At 50.1% G+C, this 21,924-nt stretch overlaps 1 protein-coding gene across 2 annotated transcripts in view; it reads left to right on the top strand.

Moving 5' to 3' along the window:
* Nucleotides 1-21,924, top strand: part of AK8 (adenylate kinase 8) — a 118,879-nt gene that overhangs the window by 66,769 nt on the left and 30,186 nt on the right. For both annotated transcript variants that reach the window (XM_069474779.1, XM_069474778.1), the window contains one exon: nucleotides 5,707-5,848. In XM_069474779.1, coding sequence (XP_069330880.1) covers nucleotides 5,707-5,848 — 142 coding nt within the window. The remainder of the gene's footprint in view (nucleotides 1-5,706; nucleotides 5,849-21,924) is intronic.

Raw genomic sequence — 21,924 nt, 5'->3', positions numbered from 1 at the left:
AGTGTGTGTACTGTGTCTTGCAGGTGCAGTGTGTGTGGGTGGGCTTATGAGCCTGCGTGTAGGGGTGGGGTGTGCAGGGCCTGCAGTGAGGTCCTCAGCTCTGTCTGATTTGCCCCAGGGCGCCAACAAGGTTAACGAGCTTATTGTGGGTCAATCAATCAACCTTGGGTCTTTTTTTACCTTTGAGCACTGGGTGAGGGAGCTATTTCCTTTTCTTTATTTTTGTCCTACCTTTTTGTGTCAAGGCCAGCACCCTTAGTTCCCCTCGTGTGCCCCCTACTGAGCCCCAGGGACACTAATTGCTGGGCAGAAAACTGCAGTCCCTGCAGGCCGGCTCCGTGTGCAGACAGCAGGCGGCAGCGTGGTGCAGCGGGAAGGGCTCCAGCTCTCTCTGGGCTTTCCCCAGCTCCCACTCCACAGCTGCCATTGCGGGACATGCCTGGGGGTGACAGAAGTCAGGCCTGTATCCCAACAAGAGCCACTGCGGTCCAGTGCCATCTCATGGGTGGCGGGACTCCTGTCTGGAGCCTTGGAATGATGTGCAGGAGGGAGCTTGGTGTGGGGCCTGGGCCTTTAGACAGGACCCCTCCCCTTCAAGACAGGAGGGTGGTCGAGGGGCCGGGGGTGAGGGACCCAGGAGGATCGACCATGGCTCCCCATCACCCCTGTGCCAGGCACACCCAGCCCGGCAGGGAATAAGTGGATTGAGATTTTAATAATGTTGAGGTCAACTTGAGGACTGCCATCTTTTATAGAAGATCTTGAGCGCACACACACACATACACAAATCCGAAACCATGTGGTGTGTTCTTATGAAATAATGGGATACTTATATCTTGCACTTTGCTAAATCTAGGGTTGACAGGACATTCCAGAGAGGTCGCCCTTGGCGCTAGCTTGTATGAAGGGTGAGATGTTAACTGTCAAGCCCAGAAATCAAGCCCGAGGCATCTGACTTAATGGTGAAAGACTTTAGACCACACTGAAAGTCTCTATCTGCGAGGAGGAGAAAGGGTAAATGGACAGCATTATCAAGGGACTCGAAACTTCTGGCAGAACACGGCCGGCAAGAGCTGTTCCGAAGAAACTGCATTTTTGCTGAACTGGCTGGTCAGACCAGGTGGGGCTGGAAAAGGGAGTCGATAGCCTACAGGAAAAAACAGAACAGCTGCGAAGGGGCTGGCGCGGGAGACCAGGAGACGCGGGTGGGCGTGGGGGACCCTGCTGAGGGGCTTCAGGGTTCACCCTTCACCCCTGTGCCCTGCACGGCTGCCACTGGGGAGAGACACTGACTGGGAAAGGTCGGTGGCCGCAGTCTGTGGTTTGTCTTGACCCAGATGGGGCGACACAGAGGAGACCCCCAATGTGCATGGGAAACCAGTGCTGGGAGAGGACCGGCTCTGTGAGTGACAAATGGTCACTATTCCACATTAAAGTTTAAAGAACTTGCGCAGGGGTCAGAGTGTTCCCAGGATTACCCAAGATGGGCAGATATGGGCACATGCCCATGATGCCAGGCTTCTGGGCAGAGCTTCTGGAACTGGTGGCACTAGGAGGATGGAGGCCACCCACACCCAGGCCCCCCAAATGGGGAGCCACCTATGGCCTTCTGGGGAGATTGCATCCTTTGTCCCTATGGAATGGTTTCTCACGGGGCCATTGCAACCTCTTTTGGGCATTAAATAGTTTCCTCTAAAAACCGGCAGGTTCGTTACTCTATTCTCTACGTTTTATATGTGTTTAAAGTCTTCCGTTAAAAAGATTTTTTTTTTTTTTTTAGAGGAAACTATTTCCTTTCTTTCTTTCTTGTTCACGCATATGCCTCCCAGTCCACTCTCCTTGGCTGTTATTTACCGGCTTTTTCCTCATTCTGTCAAGACTTCTTCCGTCTAGACCGTCACGGGCTTCTTTCCGACTGAATGCAAACGTGGATGTTTCTAAGCAGCCACGTAACGTCCCGCTGCACAGATGCGCCAGCCTGGATTCAGCCCGCCCACCACTGAGGGCAGTCCAGGTCGCTTCCACCGTCGCTATCACGAACAGAAGCGGGCATCTCCGCGCACACGTTTCCCTCTGTGCCGTTATCCTCGTGGTGGAAGTTCTTGGAAATAGCATTGTTGGGTCAAAGGCACGTACATTTTAATGTTGATGCAAATTGGGAAATTCCCTCTGGAAATCTTTCTCTAACAGGCAAAAACAAAACAAAACAAAAAAATCTTTTTGTGTTTCTATTTGATCTTCCACTCTTCTCTCCAGTCAGATTTCTCCCTGGGTGAGAAACTGTCCCGTACTGGTTTGTAAGTGGCCAAGGTGAGGGACTCAGGGGCTCTGGGGCCCCTAGGCAAGGAGGCAACAGAGCAGTCGGGGGCATTCTGGGCCAGGGATCACAGTCCTGTCCCAGCTCGACACCCACTGGCTGGATGACCTCGGACAGGTCACCTATGCCACAGCCTCTTTGGGCCTCACTTTCCCAACTTTGAAATGAGGGTGGTCAAGGGGGTGACCTTCCAGGCCCTGGGAGAAAGCTGCGGTCAGCAGGTCAGACCTCCCCGGGGTGCAGCCTGGTTTCCAAGCAAGACCTGATTAGAGGGGATGACAATCGGAACATGTCTGGCCCGATGCAGTCCTCACCCCAAGCAGCCGAGCCGTGATGGGCCTGAGGTGTCAGCTGGGCCCACCATTCGGATCTCAGCCAAACGTGACCTCCTTCCAGGTCATCCTAGACCCAGTGGAACAGCAGCCGCCCGTCATTTGGTTAATTTTCTTCGTAGTATCCATGACGCTCCGAGATGGTTATTTACCTGTGTACTGGTTGTCTCCCCGTGGAACGTAGACTTCAGGAGCGCGGGGCCCTTGTCATCTTGCTGCCTGGTGTCCAACACAGTGCGTGGACGGCCCTGATGGCCAGTGACTTTCCCCATCACTGGGAAAGGCTTATTTCTGTTCTAGCTTCTTATTTAGGTGACAATGTCTGTAAATATCTAGGGTAGACTTGGACTGGCAAGCTCCATGGCAGATTTCTCCCCTGCTTTGCTTTTATTCTCCATTTATTTATCCGCATGGAAAACACGAGGTTTCCGGCTCAGAGACCGATTACTTAGGCACCCAGTGCTCTCCACGCTGGCCCCCGCGCGCGGCTCCTCACGGGACAAGCTGGAAGAAGCCAGCTGCACCTGGGTGCACCGGGGCCACGGCACAGGAAAGCAGCCCCGACGTGACGACGCTGGAGCTTGTGGAGGGCAGTGGTGCCAGCTCGCCCCCAAACTGTACCCTGGAGTGGGAACATCTCCTTTTGGGTTGCAGAGGAGGAGGTCTCTAGGTTTCTAGCCCCTGAAATGTAACAAATGTCTCCGGGCAGAGGTCCCTACGTCTCTCTGGCAGTCCCTACCTTGCAGGGCTTGTTTGCAGTCAGTCATCCTTTATCCCGGGCGCTGGCAGTCCGTGCACAGACACCCTGACCACGGGGAGACACGACAATATTCATGAAGCATCGTTTCCTGACACACAGCTCCTGGATTAAAACATAACAGCCACCATCTTTGAATGTTATGCGTGGTGTTCCCCATCACCATGGATCCTGTTGTCCTCTTTGGGCACTTAGAGAGCTGAGCCTCAGAGAGGCTGGGAGACTGACTGGGAGTGAGCCGGCGCCGAAGGGCAGAGCTAAGCTGAGACCTGGATTTGTGAGCTTTCCTCCCTCCCGCCTGGCCGCCCCAGAGTCTGGTCAAGAAAGTGTTCGGACAGGGAAGCCTCCCGTCCACTTACTCCACATCTGTATGTGCCAGGCACGGTGTCAGGCACGGAAAGGGAGAGCGATGTGGCCCTTTGTCCTCAAGGGACCCACCATCTTTCGGGAGAGACATACTAAACAATTACCCAGAGAGAATTTCCCTGTGATGACAGGCTGGCACGTGAAGAAGGGCAAGAAGGACAGGTGCCACCTAGGCTGGGGACTGTCTTCGGAGGCTCCTCTGGGGAGGGAACGTTCCCCTGTGGCCCTGGGCAGGGTGCGGGGGAAAGCTGGAGGGGATGGCTCGCACACGGAGAGGGGAAGGCTGGGGAGAGCCACCCAGGAGGGAGGCGGGACCCAGACCCAGCCAGGCCCTGCTGCCATGGAGAGGAGACCGCTCTATCCTTGGAGCACTGGGGAGCCACTGCAGGTTTTAAGCAGGGGAAGGATGGGATCAGGTATATCAACTTCTCATTCATATTAGATAGCCAAATGTTCTCGTTAAAGCAAATTCCCTTTTCTGCTCTTTCCTAGAAACTGGGGAAGAAAGGTTGAAGGATACGAGAAAGGACAAAATTAGGGAAATGCAAATTACTTAGAATGAGGTTTATGGTTCTTTGGCCACAGGGCAGTAACCCAGCAAGTCACAGCCGTGGAGGGGAGTGGCTGGTAGTGACTTTTCTGTATCTCTCACTCCCACATTCGCCTGGCTGCCAGCCTGGGTCCTTTTGAAAGGTTTCAAACGTGTGCCTTGGGGCCACTTGCCAGACCCACAGGTGGCTGGTAGGAGAGGAACCAGGCAGCTTCCAGAGAAACTGTCAGATTCGCTGCCACTGTACCTTTAGGAACCAGCTCCACACGGGCCACAGTCATAGCAAACAATGGTAATATTTGCCAAGTATTTCTGGAAAAATGAGTGCAAAGTGCGGGAAATGCAGTGCAAATTGCTAGAACGCAGTACATTAGCAACACAGGACATTTAATGAGTCTGGGAAGAGACATATGAATTTCAGGAAAATGTCAATTGCAGCAGAGTAAACAAGAGGCTTCTCTGTCTCACTCTCCGTAGAACTGTATTTCAGTCTCCAGTTATGACTAGGGCTGTGATTCTTAAGTGGGATTCGGTTCTGAACGTCAAGGAGGGGAGAACTGGGGGAAGGAGCCAAGCTGGGGTTGCTTGTGGATCACAAATCAGCAGTGTCAGGGCCACCAACGAGATCTGTTTGAGGAAAACTAAAACTTACCTGGGGCAGATGTGCTTCCGTGAAGAGTGTTTGCTACAAAAACTGGACCCCTGCAGGGGTGCTGTGGTCTGAATGTTTGTGTCCCCCAAGATGCATATGTTGAAACCTAACCCCCAACATAATGGCATTAGATGGGGCCTTTGGGAAGTGGTTAGGTCCTGAGGGTGGAGCCCTCATGGGTGGGATTGGTGCCCTTACGAAAGAGACCCCCGAGAGACCCCGCACCCCTTCCACCATGTAAGGATCCAGCGAGAAGGCACCATCTATGAACCAGACAGTGGGCCCTTATCAGACACTGAGTCTGCCCTGGCCTCAGACTTCCCAGCCTCCAGAACTGCGAGAAAGAAATTCCTGTTGTTTCTAAGCCACCCAGTTTGTGGTATTTTGTTGTAGTATCCCCATCAGACTAAGACAGGGAGAAAAACTGCCTAAACGCCACTGAAGGGTTGGGAACTACAGTGGCTGCAGATGGGGATGGTATCTTGTCAAGGTCAGCGAAAGGTCTAGGCAAAGGCCACCCAGTGCATTTCTCACCTCCGACAGCCACGTTCCTCCTGTTGCAGGGACTGCAGAGGGACCTGGGAAATAGGCACCACAGCCTTGTCCAGGAGGTTCCATGTGGCTCCACCTAAAGCCACCTCTTCACTAGCTCACTCTGCGGTCAGGCGAGGTCAGGAGCCCACGGGCCACAGAGCGGCAGACAGCATGTTCACTGGCCTCCTTTCTCTGCAGTTCCCGACAGCCTCGTCGTGAAGGTGCTGACGGAGCGCCTGGACCAGCAGGACAGCATTCAGAAAGGGTGGGTGCTGCACGGCTTCCCGCGAGACCTGGACCAGGCGCACATGCTCAGCAGCGTGGGCTACGATCCCAACAGGTGAGCTGCCGGCCACGGCCCCGGGCACCTTCCCTCCAGGGCTCCGTGGAAGGGTCTGTTTGACAGCTTCCAGTTCACGTGAGCCTTTACGTGTTCCCGAAGTGGAATTTCTCTTGGTCACGCCATTGCCACCCATCCCCCGACCCCATTTGCCCTGCAGACTAGGAGTCAGCCTTGGATTCAAATCCTGGCTCTCACTCCCCTGGCTGGACCTGAGCTTCCCATGTGGAAAACAGTGGTAAATAGCAAATACCCCGGCCTGCCTTGTGGGTTGTTATACAAATCAGCTGATGTTTTCTCCCACGGTTTACACAGTTTCATTTTTTACATTTAAATTGTTGATGTACCTGGTATTTATTTTGACTTGGATATGCAGCATGAGTTCCTTTTTTTCCAAAACGGTGGTGAATGTTGTTGAATAGTCTGTCCTGCCTCCACTAGTTTGAACTTGAGAGTTCACGATTGTATATATTGTGGAAAGCAACAGAGACTACCCGAGTGGAAACAAGCGAAGGCTACTTCATCAGACCTGGCAATAGTCAGGGGGCGGCCGCCGTTGCTCGGTGCTGTGGCGGGGATCAAAGGCAGGCGGAGTGGGACAGCTGTCCAGCGGCAAGCGGGAAAGGCCTCGGTGCCGCCCTGCCCTGATTGCAGCTGGGGGCCCGGGGAAGCTGGGAGGGCCACCGAGAAGCAGAGCATCCTGTGCGACTGGTTAAGGGAGCACGTCTGGCTCTCTCTGGTTGGTCCCACACTGGAAACAGTGGCCACGATGAGGGAAGCTGTCAGTTACTGGCAAGTCCTGGCCCCGGGGGCCGACTGCTGCAGAGACTGTGCTTCGGCTTCCTGGGCAGGTTGCTACAGGTCGTGGGTTCAAGTTCTATCTTTATATATGGGCCGGCCGGCCACTGTCCAAGTGTATGTCCAGTCCCCGATACTATGCATGTCTGCGGCGGTCACGCGGCTGAACTACTTCGGTTTCTCACACGCTGTGCTTCGGCAGTCAGTGCAGGCGGGGTCCTCTCGCTGCTGTTCTTTACTGTCTACTTTGCGTCTCTGTTACTCCGAAGGAATATGATAACAATTGTATCATGCACAAGGGAAAACGACGTTGAAATTTTAAATGGAATTGCTTAGATTTATAAACTGATCTATTACAGTTTGACGTGGCAACATCCTGTCTTTGCCCCCGAGTGAAACTATCAGCACTTTCTTCAGGCTCACGGTTTTTGAGTGTATTTCTAGGTATTATATTATCTGTCATTCTTCTTGTTGATATTATGATAAGGTATTTTCATCCCATATTTTCTAAATGGATTTTCAGGAGTATAGGAAAGACATTGATTTTGGCTTATTCATTTTGTACTCCAGCCTCCTTCTAGAACTCTCTTACTATTTCTGATAGTTCTTTAGTTGATTTTCTTGGGTTTTTCAGGTGGACAATTATGTCATCTGCAAATATTCATCTTTTTGCCTCTTCCTTTTTAATATTTATACTTCTCTTTTTACTCTTTTGGGGCAGTACTTGCAGAACAGGATCATTATTGACAGGGTGATTTTTCTTGACCCAAAGGGCTGTCCTGGTGTGCTACCATTAAGGCACTACTGGCTTTTGGTTTGAGGTATATACAATTTTTATAAAGAAGTATAGCTTCATGGACTTAAATTGTCTGGAGTTGATGTTGAATTTTATAAAGACTTTTCCAGCATCTTTTCAGACAATTTAATATTTTTTTCTCTTTTGATGTATTGATGTAATGAATTATGTGAACAGGTCTCCTAACAGTAAGTCGGCCTTCCATTCCTAGAATGATACTGGCTTAGCCATGGGACCCTGTTCTTTCAATACTGCTTGTGGCAGATAGAATTTTTGCCCTTATGGCCTTTGCCCTCTGGTGTGACACCTCTGAATGTTACGTTATGCAACAAAAGGGACTTTGCATATGTAATTAATCCACCTGGCAGTAGAGAGGTCATCCTGGACTCTCCAGGTGGGCCCAAAATAACCGATGAGCCCGTAAAAGCAGAGCTGTCTTCTGAGCGAGGGAAGAAGAGGCAGTCGGAGAGGGGCCAAGCGTGACACGCCACTGCTGGCTCAAAGATGGGGGTGGGGAGCTGTGGACACCGTGAGCAGGAAATGAATTCTACTAACAACCAGTGGACCCCGGGTAAGAACCACAGCCCTGGCTAACACCTTGATCTTAGCCCAGTTAGACCCATACCAGATTTCTGACCTGCAGAAACTGTGAGATAATAAATTTGAGTGTTTTTAAGCAGCTGAGTTTGTGTTCCTACGTTATGGCAGCTATGGGAAACTGAGGTGCTGCTGGGCTATACTGGTTCCAGTTCTATTTAGGTTTCTGTGTTAATGTACATAGGTAATATGGATTACAATTTTTTCCTTTTTTGTGCTTTGTCAGGCTTTAGTATCAGTGATAAGGTAATTTCATGGATTTTCACTCTCTCTCCATATCTGGGAGAGTTTTGAACTGTTTCTTGGAGCTGGCTCTTTTGGGCGAAGATAGCTTGTTAATAATTCGATTGATTTTGTTCATGGTGTTTAGTCGATTTGAACTTCTCTCTTGTCTTGTGCTTGGTCTTCTCCTAGAAAATCATCCCTTTCCCCTCCCCTGTGTCTTTAAATGTATTAACATAATTTGAATACCCTATGGGTTTTTCCCATTTCTTCTGTATCTGTGGTTGTTTCCTCTTTATTATTGATTGTTTTATGTATTTGTGTTTTCATCCTTTTTGAGGATTAGTTTAGTAGACTGACTTTAATTTTTTTTTTTTTTTTACTAAAGAAAGCTTGGATTTACTTATCAATTCTACATTTTTTCCTGTATTGTATATTCATGACATTTTGTTTCTCTTGATTAATGACTTCTCTTTATGTTGGGTTTATTTTGTTCTTTTTCTCAAAGTATAACCAAAATGCATAATTCACTTATTTTCTGTATTTCTTGTTTGGTACGAAAATGGTAAAGGCCTTGAATTGTCCTCTCTTCTGGCTTTAGCTATGTCTCATAGTGTTTTCTTTTCTTCCTTTTTTTAAAAGGTATTCTGAAGGTGATTTAACTTTTTCTTAGAGCCGACATTATCAATTACCGCAAACTTGGTGGCTTAAAATAACATGAATGGATTGTCTTATAATTCCACAGTGCTCAAGTCAAGGCGCTGTCAGCGCTGCATTCCCTTCAGGAGGTTCTCGGGGAGGGTCCAGTTCCTTACCTTTTCCAGTTTCTAGAGGCACCCGCATTCCTTGGCTTGTGGCCCCTCCCTCCGCCTTCAAAGCCCCCAGTGTTGCCACCCTCTGACCCTCTTTCTGTGCACATTTCGCCCTCTGGCCAGAGCTGGGAGTGCTTCTCAGATTTAAGGACCCCACGTGATTAGATTTGACCCACACCCTCCCCAGATAACCTGGGGGAATCTAATCATATCTTGGTCCTTAACTTAATCTCATCTGCAAAGTCCCCTTTGCCATGTAAAATAACCTAGTCACAGAGTCTGGGCATTAGGAGTGAGCATCATGGGGGTGGCATTATTCTGTCTTCCACAGTTGACTCTCCTCAACCCTGTTTTGGTTGTATCCCTAGAGTCGGGGCTGGAGAGCTTCCCTTTGGAAGACGGAAGCCTCTGTTCAGGTCCAGGGCAGTAGGGATGCCCCAGTCTTAACTTGAGCATCCTCTTTTCCTACCAAACCTGCCCGTGAAATTCCAGGGACTGAGTGCCTCCTGGTGGTACCCTCTGTTCTCTCCTAACGCGGTAACGCACCTGACTCCAGCTGCTTAGCGGCATGAGCTCATCCTCTACCGGAAGATGAAAGGCGCTGGGGAAAACGCACACAGCCACTTTAAAGAAGGCAGGGTTGGTGTCATTAACACGGTGGGGCGGGGGAGAGAATCTAGTGCTGGTTTTCTGGAGCCTGGAGGGAAAAATGACTGTTTTGTTTATTGAGCCTACACGTACCAGTACGGCAAGCCCAACATGGGGGAGGGCACAGTGTTTGTTCAAAAGAGTACAGGGAAGAATATTCAAGAACCAATTTGATTTAGAGCAGGGTTGCAAGTAAATACCTCTCCATTCTCCATGGAGTAAAAATCACTTTCTAAAGACTTAGTAAATAATGCCAATTTAATTTATTTGACCCTAGGGCGGAGGACAGGGAGGGAAAAACACGTGTTTATTTACAATGTAGATTTAATCCCACGCTGTTCAATCCAATCCACCTCCCGTATTCACTGAAGGTGTGTTTTTCTTCCTCCTTTCTCGTCTCTGTCTCTTCTGTTTCCACCACCTTAGCTTTCAATTAAACATTTTTATGATTAACTCAGAAAGTAATTTTAGCCATAAACCTTCAAGTCCAGATACAGACTAAGAAAGAGAGAAATATTCTAAAATGAATCCACCCACCACTGGGATGACTATCAGGGCCATAATTCTGGTTTGGTTGTGATGCCAATTATAAAACACTCTGGCTGTGGTGTTGCTGCTTTTGACACCAGGAGGAAATCTTGACAGAATTATAGCCTAGAAATCAATCTGGGAATACGATACAGAAATCTATAATTCAGATATGAAAACAATCTACAAAGGCTCTTTTTTAGGAAGGTTCGATGAAATTAGATTAAAATAAATTTACATATATATCAATTTTATTAAAATATATTCACACTAGTAAGTAGAGTTATTGGGGAAGGGTAAGCTATTCTGTGTATTAGACACAAAAACAGACCTCTTTGGCTTATCAGAAAACAAAGTTATTGTCTCCTTGTCAAATATAAATCTCTTCTTAGAACTAATAAATGGATAGTGTTCAAATGCAATGTTTTGTCTGACTCCTACCTCATAAACCCATGGCACATAATACTAAATTATATTCCACTGAGCAGTATCAATCTCTTGATTCCAACATCATACAACGAGGAGAACAAACCAAGTAATTGATGTGTCGAAAAGAAGGAGAAAAAGTTATTTGAGAACAAATAAAATGAGCTATAAAGTTTGCTAAAACGTAATAATAGTAAAAAAAAGAAAAAAAGAAAGGAAGAAGAAAGAAACAAAGAGCTATCCAAGGCTACATCCAGAACTCTGCCCTCTGCCTGACTGTAAAATAATTCATTTCATGCTGCAAGTTTGTAGCACAGTATTTTCTTTTAAAATTAATGCTGACTACAGAGAGGGAGTATAGGATTCTGATTGATGTTGGGAAGTTTGTGGTGTATCAGGCAGAACTGGGTTTTTTGCATCGTCCTTTCCCTCTGAGCTGCAGGGGGGGGGGGGCAAGCTGCGACCTTAGCCCTCCGCCAAGGCCTTGGTCCTGATCTTTCGGAAATCCCTGGACAAAGAGGTAAAAGGAGGGACCTAGATGACTCAGTGGCAATGACATTCAGCAAGATGGGGGCGGGCATTTTATTAGTATTTTCTTTAGTATTTCTCTTTTTCGATTCCATTGGACTAAATTTTAGGGCTCTCAGAAAATCGCCCAAGAATGATATCTTTGATTAGCTTATTTGTGTCCTAGGCTGTTTTGTGCAAATTTTTGAATTTTTATTTGTTATCATTGTTTAAATAAGATGGTTGCGTGTGGCCCACATCCAAAGGAGCCCAGAGGGGGTTGGTTGTCCCTGAGAAGCCAGTGTGGGGTCTCTTCCCATTGCATCTGGCTCCCCCTTGGTGCTGGGTTTGTTGTTGTTGGCTTTTGCTGAGCAGACGTCTGACACACAGGCATTTCCTGTGTGTGACGGCGCGGAGGGGAGAGAGGCTGGCGAACACTGCACACGCGGTGCAGCCTGCAGGCCAGTGGGTCTGGAAGCCCCCTTGCTCTTCAGATTTCCTGGGGCCAGGCCCTGCAGACAAACCCTGGTGGCTCCAAATGGGACATCTCTGCTTGGTAGTCCTGCAGGTCAGCTGACACTGGCCCAGAATGTTCCATTCTGGCTGCTGCTTTCCATCTCATTTAATCCTTTCAACAGCCCCATAAAGTAGGTTTGCTCAGGGAAAAGGCACCCGTCTCTTGAGAAGCTGAGAGCGTGTCCCCTGCCCTAGGCCACACAGCTGGACAAGACCAAGGAAGAGTCCAGCCCTGAGCCCAGCTCCTTGCTCTGAACTGTTAACGTTGTATCCTTTGTGCGGCAGGATTAGCATTTATCCCGGTGCTGGCTGGCTAGTTTGCAAAAGACACATTTAATCTCAGTTTCTTTATCTGTCAAATGGGGCAATAATCTCTTCTCTTTTAACCCCACAGTACTACTGCTCTGGAGAGGAAATGGAATATGTGTGCGTGTGATTATAACTGGAGAGCGCCAGACACATACCGTACGCTGACGAACACTGGCTCTCTCTGTGTGTGTGTGTGTGTGTGTGTGTGAGTGTGAGTGTGTGTCCCCACAGCGCCTCCTGTCGGGGCAAACTGTCACTGAGACGTGGGGGACAGAGTTTGTCTTCTCGCCTATTCTCACATAACTTACACACTCACGACCCCAACATAGGAATGCTACAGGTTTGCCTGCAAGTTAAGAAGTATAAAAACATTGATTATGATGGTTACCTGTGTGATTTTGAATTCCTGCTCAATAAAAAAAGGCTGGAATGGCAAATAATGAAGGGATGACCATCAAAGAGTATTTGTGATATTTACCTATTATGCGTTGATACAAATAACTTACTGCTATTTAAAAATATTTTTCTCGGCCGGGCGCGGTGGCTCACGCCTGTAATCCTAGCACTCTGGGAGGCCGAGGTGGGCGGATCGTTTGAGCTCAGGAGTTCGAGACCAGCCTGAGCAAGAGCGAGACCCCATCTCTACTAAAAATAGAAAGAAATTATACGGACAGCTAAAAATATATATAGAAAAAATTAGCCGGGCATGGTGGTGCATGCCTGTAGTCCCAGCTACTTGGGAGGCTGAGACAGGAGGATCGCTTGAGCTCAGGAGTTTGAGGTTGCTGTGAGCTAGGCTGACACCACGGCACTCACTCTAGCCTGGGCAACAGAGTGAGACTCTGTCTCAAAAAAAAAAAAAAAAAAATATTTTTCTCTATTAGCAATCTGCTTGCTCTTCTTACCTGTGGAAGACATTTCAAAGGCTCTGGTTGGGCTGGAATTGGGAAGGTGGCCCGTTCTCCTGGCATCCTGTGGGACAGAATGTCCCTGAAATAGTCAAAGACAAAATCGCCCTTTGGTGATTCGGGACCCTGTCGAGCCAGGCAAACTGAGAAGTTCAAATCAGGGCATTTAACAACATTGATAAAATTATTCCAGTAAATGCTGGTTTGGTTTCTTGGTTTCAATTATGTTAAATTTTAAACAGTGTAATATTATGGTACATTGTGAAATTAAAAACTGAGTTGGCATATAGTTTAAATGCTAGAGCCCTCTAATTTGATTTAAAAGCTTGTTACTTTTTCATTTCATATGACAATTTCTTTTGGGGGACAACACAATGAAACCCTTGGATAATGACTTTGCCGTTTTTAATCTGGTCAAAATAGAGAAGGACGCTATAGTTTCTTAAGAGGAGAGCAGTAGTACCAAAGAAAAAAATGAAAATGCAAAATAAAGAGGATTTCTTGCCCCTTCCTCCCTCCCTCTCTCTCTCTCCCTCTCTCTCTCCCTCTCTCTCATTATCACCCGCTCCTTCCAGGAAGCTCTGATATTTCTGCAGCTGATCCTGGCGTGGATTAGGGATAATAAACAGCCCATTAATGGAGGCCTGAACCAGGAAATGGAGTTGGAATCAGCAGCAAAATTCGGTGGCTGACGAAGGTTAATAACTCCATTACTGCAGCTCTGCGCCTGAGCCGCGGACGAGCAGGGTGTTAGCCTTATCTTACTCCTCATTAATTGAGCTAATAGAACCCGAGTGACCCTGCCTTGCCGCTGTCATCGGAGAGTTTACCAGACATGGGCTGGAATACATATCATTGACTGTGTGCTCCGTGGGTGCCTTTTATTTTTGGAAGAAAGATCTTTCTTGAAGATGGGTGAGGCGCAAGCCCCGTCCTAACAGTGGCTGTGCGGTGACTGCAGCAGGATCCCGACGTCACTCTGATGCTGTCGCGTGCGCAGTGCTGCAGCGAGGGCCTGCTGTGTCCCTTTGCACCTCTAGACTGATGTCCACTCTGGGATTGAAGGCTTTAGCCTCAACTTGGACGGCTTTGGAGGAAGTGGCCATTGTTTCCACAGAGTGTCTGGGGCGGAGGGAGCCTCTTCTGGGGTCTCCTCTGTCTTTAAACATTTGACCACTGTCTCCACTGGCCAGTGGTCCAGGGGGCGCTGCCCAACCTTTGTGAGCCTCAGTTTCCTTAACCATGGAGTGGGGCAACAACCCCGCCCTTCTTACCTGTCCACGTGCTGGACTAGTGGCCGCGTGTGCTGAGGAAACACGTGTGGGGGGATTTATGAATCGGAAAGGCCCTATGCAACCAAGATAATGTCAGCAACAGATTGAAAGTCAGGATCTGAGCTTGCTGCAGGGCCAGGCTCATTCTGTGGCACAGGAGGCGGCGGCGGCAAGGATGGGGCACAAGGGTGTGAGGTCAGAGCTCATCATCTTGGATCTCTTCTGCTTGGGCAGGTCCTTAGCTCCTCTGTGCCTCAGGTTCCTCAAGTCAGAACCAGGGACAGTGGCGTTTGGGACATCCGGTGAGAGGATTGCATGAGATGATGCACAGATGCACTTGGCACAGAGCCTGGCACAAATAGCTGCACGTGTGTAGCTGCATTTGTCACTAAGGCATTGCGACTCCATGCCTTTCCGTGGGGATCAGAGCTTCTGAACAGTAAGGTCAGACAAGCCTTCACCCAAACTACCAGCTGCAGGTGTTGTGGCCGGGCCGCCCTCTGAGCAGACTCCTGCCCTCTGCACTGGCTGGGGAGGAGCTGGAGAAGGCGCCTCGTGGCGGGAGGATGGTCCCGCACACAGACCAAGACCCCATGGAGCCAGGCAAGCTGGGACATTCCGATGCCAACAGCCTCGCAGGCTGGAATGGAGCTTTGAAACTGGTCTTTGAAAAACGTGTATTTTTCATCACCTGTAAGATTTAAAGATCTTCTGACAGGAAACACCACAGTGACACTCAGACAGGCGAAAGGCAGCAGTCTTTCTTACAGCTCCAAGCGGGAGAAGGCTGCCAGGCCTCACAGCAGCCGTGCCCGGGCACAGGGCGACAGCGGCTGGGGCTGGGGCGGCAGCGCACGGACGGCAGCGTGCGGCTCACCGGGTCCGCAGCCTCCCTGGGGGTCGGCGACGTTAGATAATGTCAGAGGCGCCAGGCACAGCGGCTATCTGCAGCTGGCTAGAACCTGCCCCCGGGTGGCACGTGGCACACAGGAGCCAGAGAAGAGAAGTGGTGGGGGTGGGGTCTTAGAAAACTGCCCGTGAAGGGGAAACAGGAGATTTTAGCCGTGAGTCAAAAACCGGGCCACGGCAGCCCGTGTGAAAGCGTCTCCCCTGCCCTGCGTGGGGACAGGTGAGAAGTACTGGCCTGTCCTAAGTCCACGTTCTTCTCCTTTCCGGGGCCGAGGCCCACGTGTGCAGGTGCCTTGGAAAGATGAAAGCTCAACCCAAGGGCAGCCATCTTTGCAGCCCTTAGTCTCTCAAAGCTCCGCGTCATGTGCGTCCTGCAGCTGTTGGGGTGAACCGCCCGGTCCTCGCTTTCAGATCCACTACCCCCTTCCCGTGCCACCAGCTCAGTCACCACTGAGCTTCTCGCGGACACTTGCACTCAGCAGCAGCACACCCTGCGCCACGTGGCTCTCAGAGCAGGTGCTGTGCTTCCTTGTAGCAAAAGCGAGGCTGCCTCGTGGGCGGAATCTCGCAGTGGGCCGGGAGGCGGCAGCTGGCTTACCCAGCCTGGAGTTTAGCGGGAGGTGCCCCTGGGCCTGCAGCCCAAGGATGTGGCTGGTAATGGCGGTGACAGGCCATCAGCCCACAGCCCCTGGACTTGTAGCATTTTAATCTTTCCGTAAATAAGAACAGGGGTGGGAAAAGGAAAGTTCTCCCATTATTTTCCCACCTAGGGACTGTTGACATTTTGCTCCTTATTTCCAGTGTTTGCGTAAGAAGGAGTCTGGTGAGGATGACTCTGAGCAGATGCGGAAGGTCAGCAGTGCTTCTTTCCTGGGTTAAAACTGAGTTTATGACAGTGTGTTACTAGGTGTGTTGTCTGTCACTGAGAGCGGAAGAGCAATTACTTTTGCAGCAACGACATGGAGAGTGTACATTACCTTTGAACTCCTTGCCTGCCGCCTCCAGGATCTTTGGGAGTGAAAAATACAGTGAATTTCCAGAGAGGGAAAGAGCCCAGGCGACCACAGGCTCAGCTCTGCTGTCCCCAGGGTGCCTCCGGCCGGTGGGGGAGGCTTCACGGGGGCCGTGGCGAGGTGGCCTGTCCTGGCGGGGAGTGTGCCTTGAGGAAGAGACAGGTCCATACCACATAACAAGGGATTTGCATGGTGTTTTCTTGGTGAGTCATTTTGTTAGTTTAGAACAGACACTAACAACCTCACTGCAGTCTGTTGAAACTCAGTTTACTTCTTCGCCATTTAAAATGTTTTCCTAAGTGCTTTCCGAGAGGCACCCAGCCGCCATTGCAGGTTTGACTTTCCTGCTGTCTCCAGGAGGCCTGGGAGAGGTTTCCAGGCTCTTTGCCGTTCTCTACTCCTCGCATGTCATTCTGGGTCAACGTGTCCTCTGGAGAAACAGTGACGACTTTCCCCACTTTCCTGTTGCCGTGTCTGAGAACCTTCCCGGCCGGGAAACTTCCCCTCCTGCACGGCCTAATTCTCCCTTTCTCCCTTTGAGGTGCTGGCGAAGCACGTCTCAATCTCCTTTCCCCTGCGGATTCCAGGCTCTTATTAGGGACTCAATGGGTTGTGTTCAACCGGTAACAGTTCGGCCTACGCTGGTGGTGAATGAGACATCGGAGAAGATAAACATTCCTCCCCCACCGTGGAAATCGAGATCCAAAGCAATCTCCACGCCTCAGGTGGAGAATGACAGGTGACCTTTAACAGAACAGAGCCCGGGGTAGTTGGCATTTGAGTCGAGCTCTGATAGAGGTGCCCCCATTTTTGGCAGGCGCGATGCTCGACCGTTAACTTAAATTCATTTCCCAGAGAAAGGCAAGAGGACAGAGATGCCGAGATGACTTGGAGGAATCATATTTGTTTTTCTTTACCCATAGGAGACTTTGGGAGACATCAGAGCGTACTTCAATTTTCCATCTTCCTTAGAGACATAACTAAAGTGCTGAACTGCTGAACCCGGCATTGTGCTTTAAAAGCTTGGGCCTCTGCCAGATTCGGGTGGCAGATGTCTAAAAGCTTGAAGCTCTTCTTCCTAAATATCACAGAAATTATTTAATGTATAAGAAAACTTTTAAGAAAAGTCTTCCACAAATAGAAGTGCAGCTTTACTTTTTATGAGATTGTAAAACTTGGGGCATTGTCTCCTTATTGGCTTTGAGATTCCTGCAGATTCCAGCCCACGCCCACCACCGTGGGCAGGCCACAGCCACCCGAGCCCACGCCCGCCACCGCGGGCAGGCCACAGCCACCCCAGCCCACGCCCGCCACCGCGGGCAGGCCACAGCCACCCCAGCCCACGCCCACCACCGCGGGCAGGCCACAGCCACCCCAGCCCACGCCCGCCACCGTGGGTAGGCCACAGCCACCCCAGCCCACACCCCTCTGGGCAGAGCATCTGTCCGGGGGCTCTGGCATTATGCCTTCTTTTTTCTCATGGCCCTCTGTCTCAGGAGCATGGATTCAAGATCCTAGGAAGAGGCTGCACACATCAAAAAAAAGAACTACCAGGCCAGAAACTCACTCTTACCGTGGTCGGGGTGGGGAGCAGGAGAAGCCGGTGTCCTGGAGCCAAGGAAAGAGGGAGGGCCCAATTTTCCTCTTTTTCCCATCCACCACTCCCTTCTCACCCCCACACCTTAGCATGCTTGCCTATTTCCTGTTTCCTAAACACAGGTGTTTATTCCAGCTGTTTCTTCTTTCAGAACACCAGGGATTTTCATCCAAATCTTATGTTTTCTACAAGGCTTAGCTCAAATGCCACCTCCTCCAGGAAGCCTTCCCTGATGCCTCTTCTTGCTCTGCACCTCCACAAGACTTTCCGTGCTGTTCTGGTGACAGGGAGCAGCGTACTAGGACAGTGATTAAGAAAGAGGCTCTGAGGTTGGGCAGCCAGGTTGAAATCCTGGCTGTGCGAGGCCTGGCAGGTTATTTATCGTTTCTGAACCTCGGTTTCCTCCTGGGTAAGATGGCAATGACTTCGTTCAGATATGCAACAAATACTTCTGGAGTATCAATTACATGCAGGCACTGCTTGAGTTCTTGGGACACAAAAGGAGACAAAACCTTGTGGCATCCTGTGAAACGTCCTGGCTGGAGGGAGAAAGGCTGTAGGTGACAACAGGTGCCCAACATGTCGGGTGCTACGGAGACCTGTCAGACGGGAGGGGAGTAGGGCAGATGGGCAGTTGGAAGGGAGAGGATGGGACGGTATGTTGTGTAGACGGTGGTCTACACAATGTCATCAGAAAGGGAAGGCCTTTCAGATGTCATGTGCGCGGGGACTTAGATGGAGTGAGCGAGCCCCGGGAATCTGGGGAAGAGGCCCAGGCCTGGGAACTGCAAGTGCAAAGTCCCCAAGGTAGGAAGGTGCTCGGCAAGTTTAAGGAACATTGAGGAGGCTGTTGGCGCTAGAGTAGGAGAGGCTCTGGGAGGACTCAGACCCGGTCTTTGGACCCCCACGCTCTCAGCCCGGGCACAGCAGAGTCTTCGTAACACCCTCACACAGGTGCACACCTGGCCCTGCTGTCCCCTCCCCAGAGCGCCCTCCTGTGGCCTCCTCCTCAGCGGACCCCTCCTCCCATCTCTTGTGCGGCTTGTGCGTGGCCGTGAGCTCCTCCCCCCAGGGAGAGGAGATTGGGGGAAGCCTCTCCCCACCCCTCCACCTGCTGGGCCTTGCCAGAAGGCATAGTAAGCCCACCCCGCTTGGGTCCCCAGTTCGTTCAGCACCTGTTTGCAGGGCCAGCTGTGTCCCCGGCACTAGAGGCTGGGTCAACAGGGAGCGGGCAGGGCCGGCGTCCGCCCTTGGAGGCGCAGGCCATCGTGCTCTTCCGGGCCTCGCCCTCGGTCTCCGCCCAGCCCGGCGCCTTTTCTACCCCTCCGAGGCCCATCCGACAGCGCGTCCCCACACTGGGCTCAGGAGCTGGGGTGGTCGCTTATCTGTTGACACAGGACCCACTTTCCGTCTTGGAAGTAATCGCTTATCCTCAGGCCTGCTCCTCGAGTTACGGCCAGGGAGCGTGTCCAGGGGGCCCAGGGCATCTCCCAGCGCTCCCAGCCACTGGGCAGCAAGGTCTCCCGTCACCCCCGCCCCCGCCCCCGCCCCCGCCCCCGCCCCAGCCAGGGCGCTGGGCTTTCTTTTCTCGTGCTGAAATTCAAATCCACGAAAGTCAAACCCAAAAGGCCCCTGGCCGCCAACTAGTGCGTCCTCCTCACTGTACAGAGACCGAGGCTGAAGAACCCAAGGTGACACTGTTGTCGAGGGGGCCGGGGGCTTCGTGGGCCTCTAGGCCCCAGGATGGCGGGTGTTTTGTTTCATGTTTGCTTTTAAATGCCATATTCTTCTCCATCCCAGCACACAGGCGAGGGGCACGGTTGCCCCCAAGGCCTTCCCATGTTCCCGTTGCCCCTCCCGCCTGCCCCTGCCCCCATGATGGGTGGGACAGCAGCTTGTGACAGGAATGGTGACTGCCGGTTCTTACCTGGCGGATGTTCTGCCCAGATTTGCTTTAACCAGATGCCCCTCTTCGCGTGGAGCTCTGGGAGCACCCCCTCTCCTCTCAACAATAATTAGCCTTGTAAGACTAATGGAGGAAATCGTGTCTAATTACCCTGTTGAAGGCCCAATTATGCGATTAACATTGGTGGCTATAAGCTAATGATGAGAAGAGCCTCTCATTTGCATAGCATTAAGTTAATTGCGCCGCAAGCCGAGGGGCGGATGGGGTGGTGATGGCAGGATTCTCTTTCTGAAAGGATACTAATGACCAGAAAGGACCATTCACCTGACAGCTTTATTAATTAACCGCGATCTGGTTACCTAGCAGGAATGGCAAGTGGCAGTCGGCTGAAAGGCTCAGCTTTTTAAAAAATGAGCGATGGGAATCCTTGCTGCCGAGTTTTCTTCCAAGCGTGGCGCAGTGTCACCGCCAAGCTCACCTTGAAGAACCATTTCAGGCAAATCTTCCGCTGGAACCTTGCTAGAGCCCTGCTGTCAGGCACCTCCTTGCACGTTACTCCCTTGCTTTGCTCTTTCACTCGCTCTCTGCACTCAGCCCACCCACATTTACTGCCGCCTCCTGTGTGCGGGGCTGGGGACATGAAGACCAGGGCGTCCCTCCCCCACGGAGTGTTTGGAGGGAGGGGTCCATTCTGCTAAAGATCCGGGGAAACCTACTGGCCCCCAGTTTCCCCAGAGGTTTGGGTTCGAGTCAGCCTTGCTGTTGGAGAAGATCAGCAGGGAATTTCAGAACTCGTAGAGATCATTCATCAGTGAAGTCTCTTATTTTGCCTGGAAAACATTGGGGGCCCAGAGAGGCTCCGCCAGGGAGAGGCAGGGCAGGATGGTGCCGGGTCTGAGCAGGACTGCTCTGCCTTTTCAGCCTCTCTTGAACCTGGTGCGGGGCTGTGTTTTGACATGTTGAGGGCCTCCTGGGGATGCTTCCCCACCGCCCTCCCACCTGCCTTCCCAGCCCGACTCCTCTCAGGGCTCTCCTACCTGGCTGCTTCTTCCCCTTGCGGTAGGGATATATTGTGCTCACTCTGTAACAACTGGATGATGGAATGAACCAAGGAACTGCTACAGGCTGGGACTCACTTTCCAGTGAATTTTAAAACACAGAAATTTTTAACAAAAAATAAAATCATGCATACATCCTCTGTAACTTGCTTTTTCACTTAATAAAATATTGTGGCCATCTTTCCCTATCATCACATAAAGCTACAACTCATTAAATGTTCGCATAGTATTAGACTGTGCAGATGTATCATAATGTATTTAAATGCCCTCTGTTGGCAGACGTTTGTTTCCTGTTTTTCTCTATTATAAACAACGTAGCAACCAGCATCCATATGTACACACACACACACACACACACAACACATGCCTTTGTATTTGTTTTTGTATTTGCATTTGTTTTGGTCATTTCCTTGGGATAAATCCATAGAAATGGAATTGCTGAGCCAAAGGGTATGCACAGTTAAAAAGTAAACTACTTTGATTTTTTATGGATACATAATAATTGTACATATTTGTGGGGTACACATGATATTTTAATACATACTTGCAATATGTAATGATCAAAGTATTTAAGATATCCATCACCTCAAATGTTTATCATTTATTTCTTTGTGTTGGGAACGTTTTAAATCTTCTCTTTGAGCTATTTTGAAATATACAATAAATTATTGTTAACTGTAGTCACTCTACTATGGAACACTAGAACTTATTCCTTCTATCTAACTTTATATTTGTGCCCATTAACCAACCTCTCTTCATCTCTCCCTTCCACCCTTCCTAGCCTCTGCTCGCCTTCATTCTACTCTACTTATGTGAGATCAACTTTTTTAGCTTCTACATGTGAGTGAGAACATGAAATGTTTGTCTTTCCATGTCTTGCTTACTTCACTTAATGTAATGACCTCCAGTTCTATCCATGTTGCTGCAAATGGTAGGATTTCATTGTTTTTTTATGGCTGAACAATATTGCGTTGTGTATATACACCACATTTTCTTTGTCCATTCATCCATCGATGGGCACTTAGGCTGCTTGCGTATCTTGGCCATTGTGAATAGTGCTGCAGTGTGCATGGGAGAGCAGGTGTCTCTGTGAGATACTGACGTCCTTTTCTTTGGCTGTATACCCAACATCTGATTGCGAGATCATACGTAGACCTATTTTTAGTTTTCTTGAGGAACCTCCATACTGTTCTCCACAGTGGCTGTGCTAATTTACATTCCCACCAACAGTGTAGAAGAGTTTCCCTTTCTC

The sequence above is a fragment of the Eulemur rufifrons genome, chromosome 7, assembly GCF_041146395.1.
Source record: "Eulemur rufifrons isolate Redbay chromosome 7, OSU_ERuf_1, whole genome shotgun sequence".
NCBI classification, from domain to species: Eukaryota; Metazoa; Chordata; class Mammalia; order Primates; family Lemuridae; genus Eulemur; species Eulemur rufifrons.
This window is presented reverse-complemented; position numbering and strand designations above follow the sequence as displayed.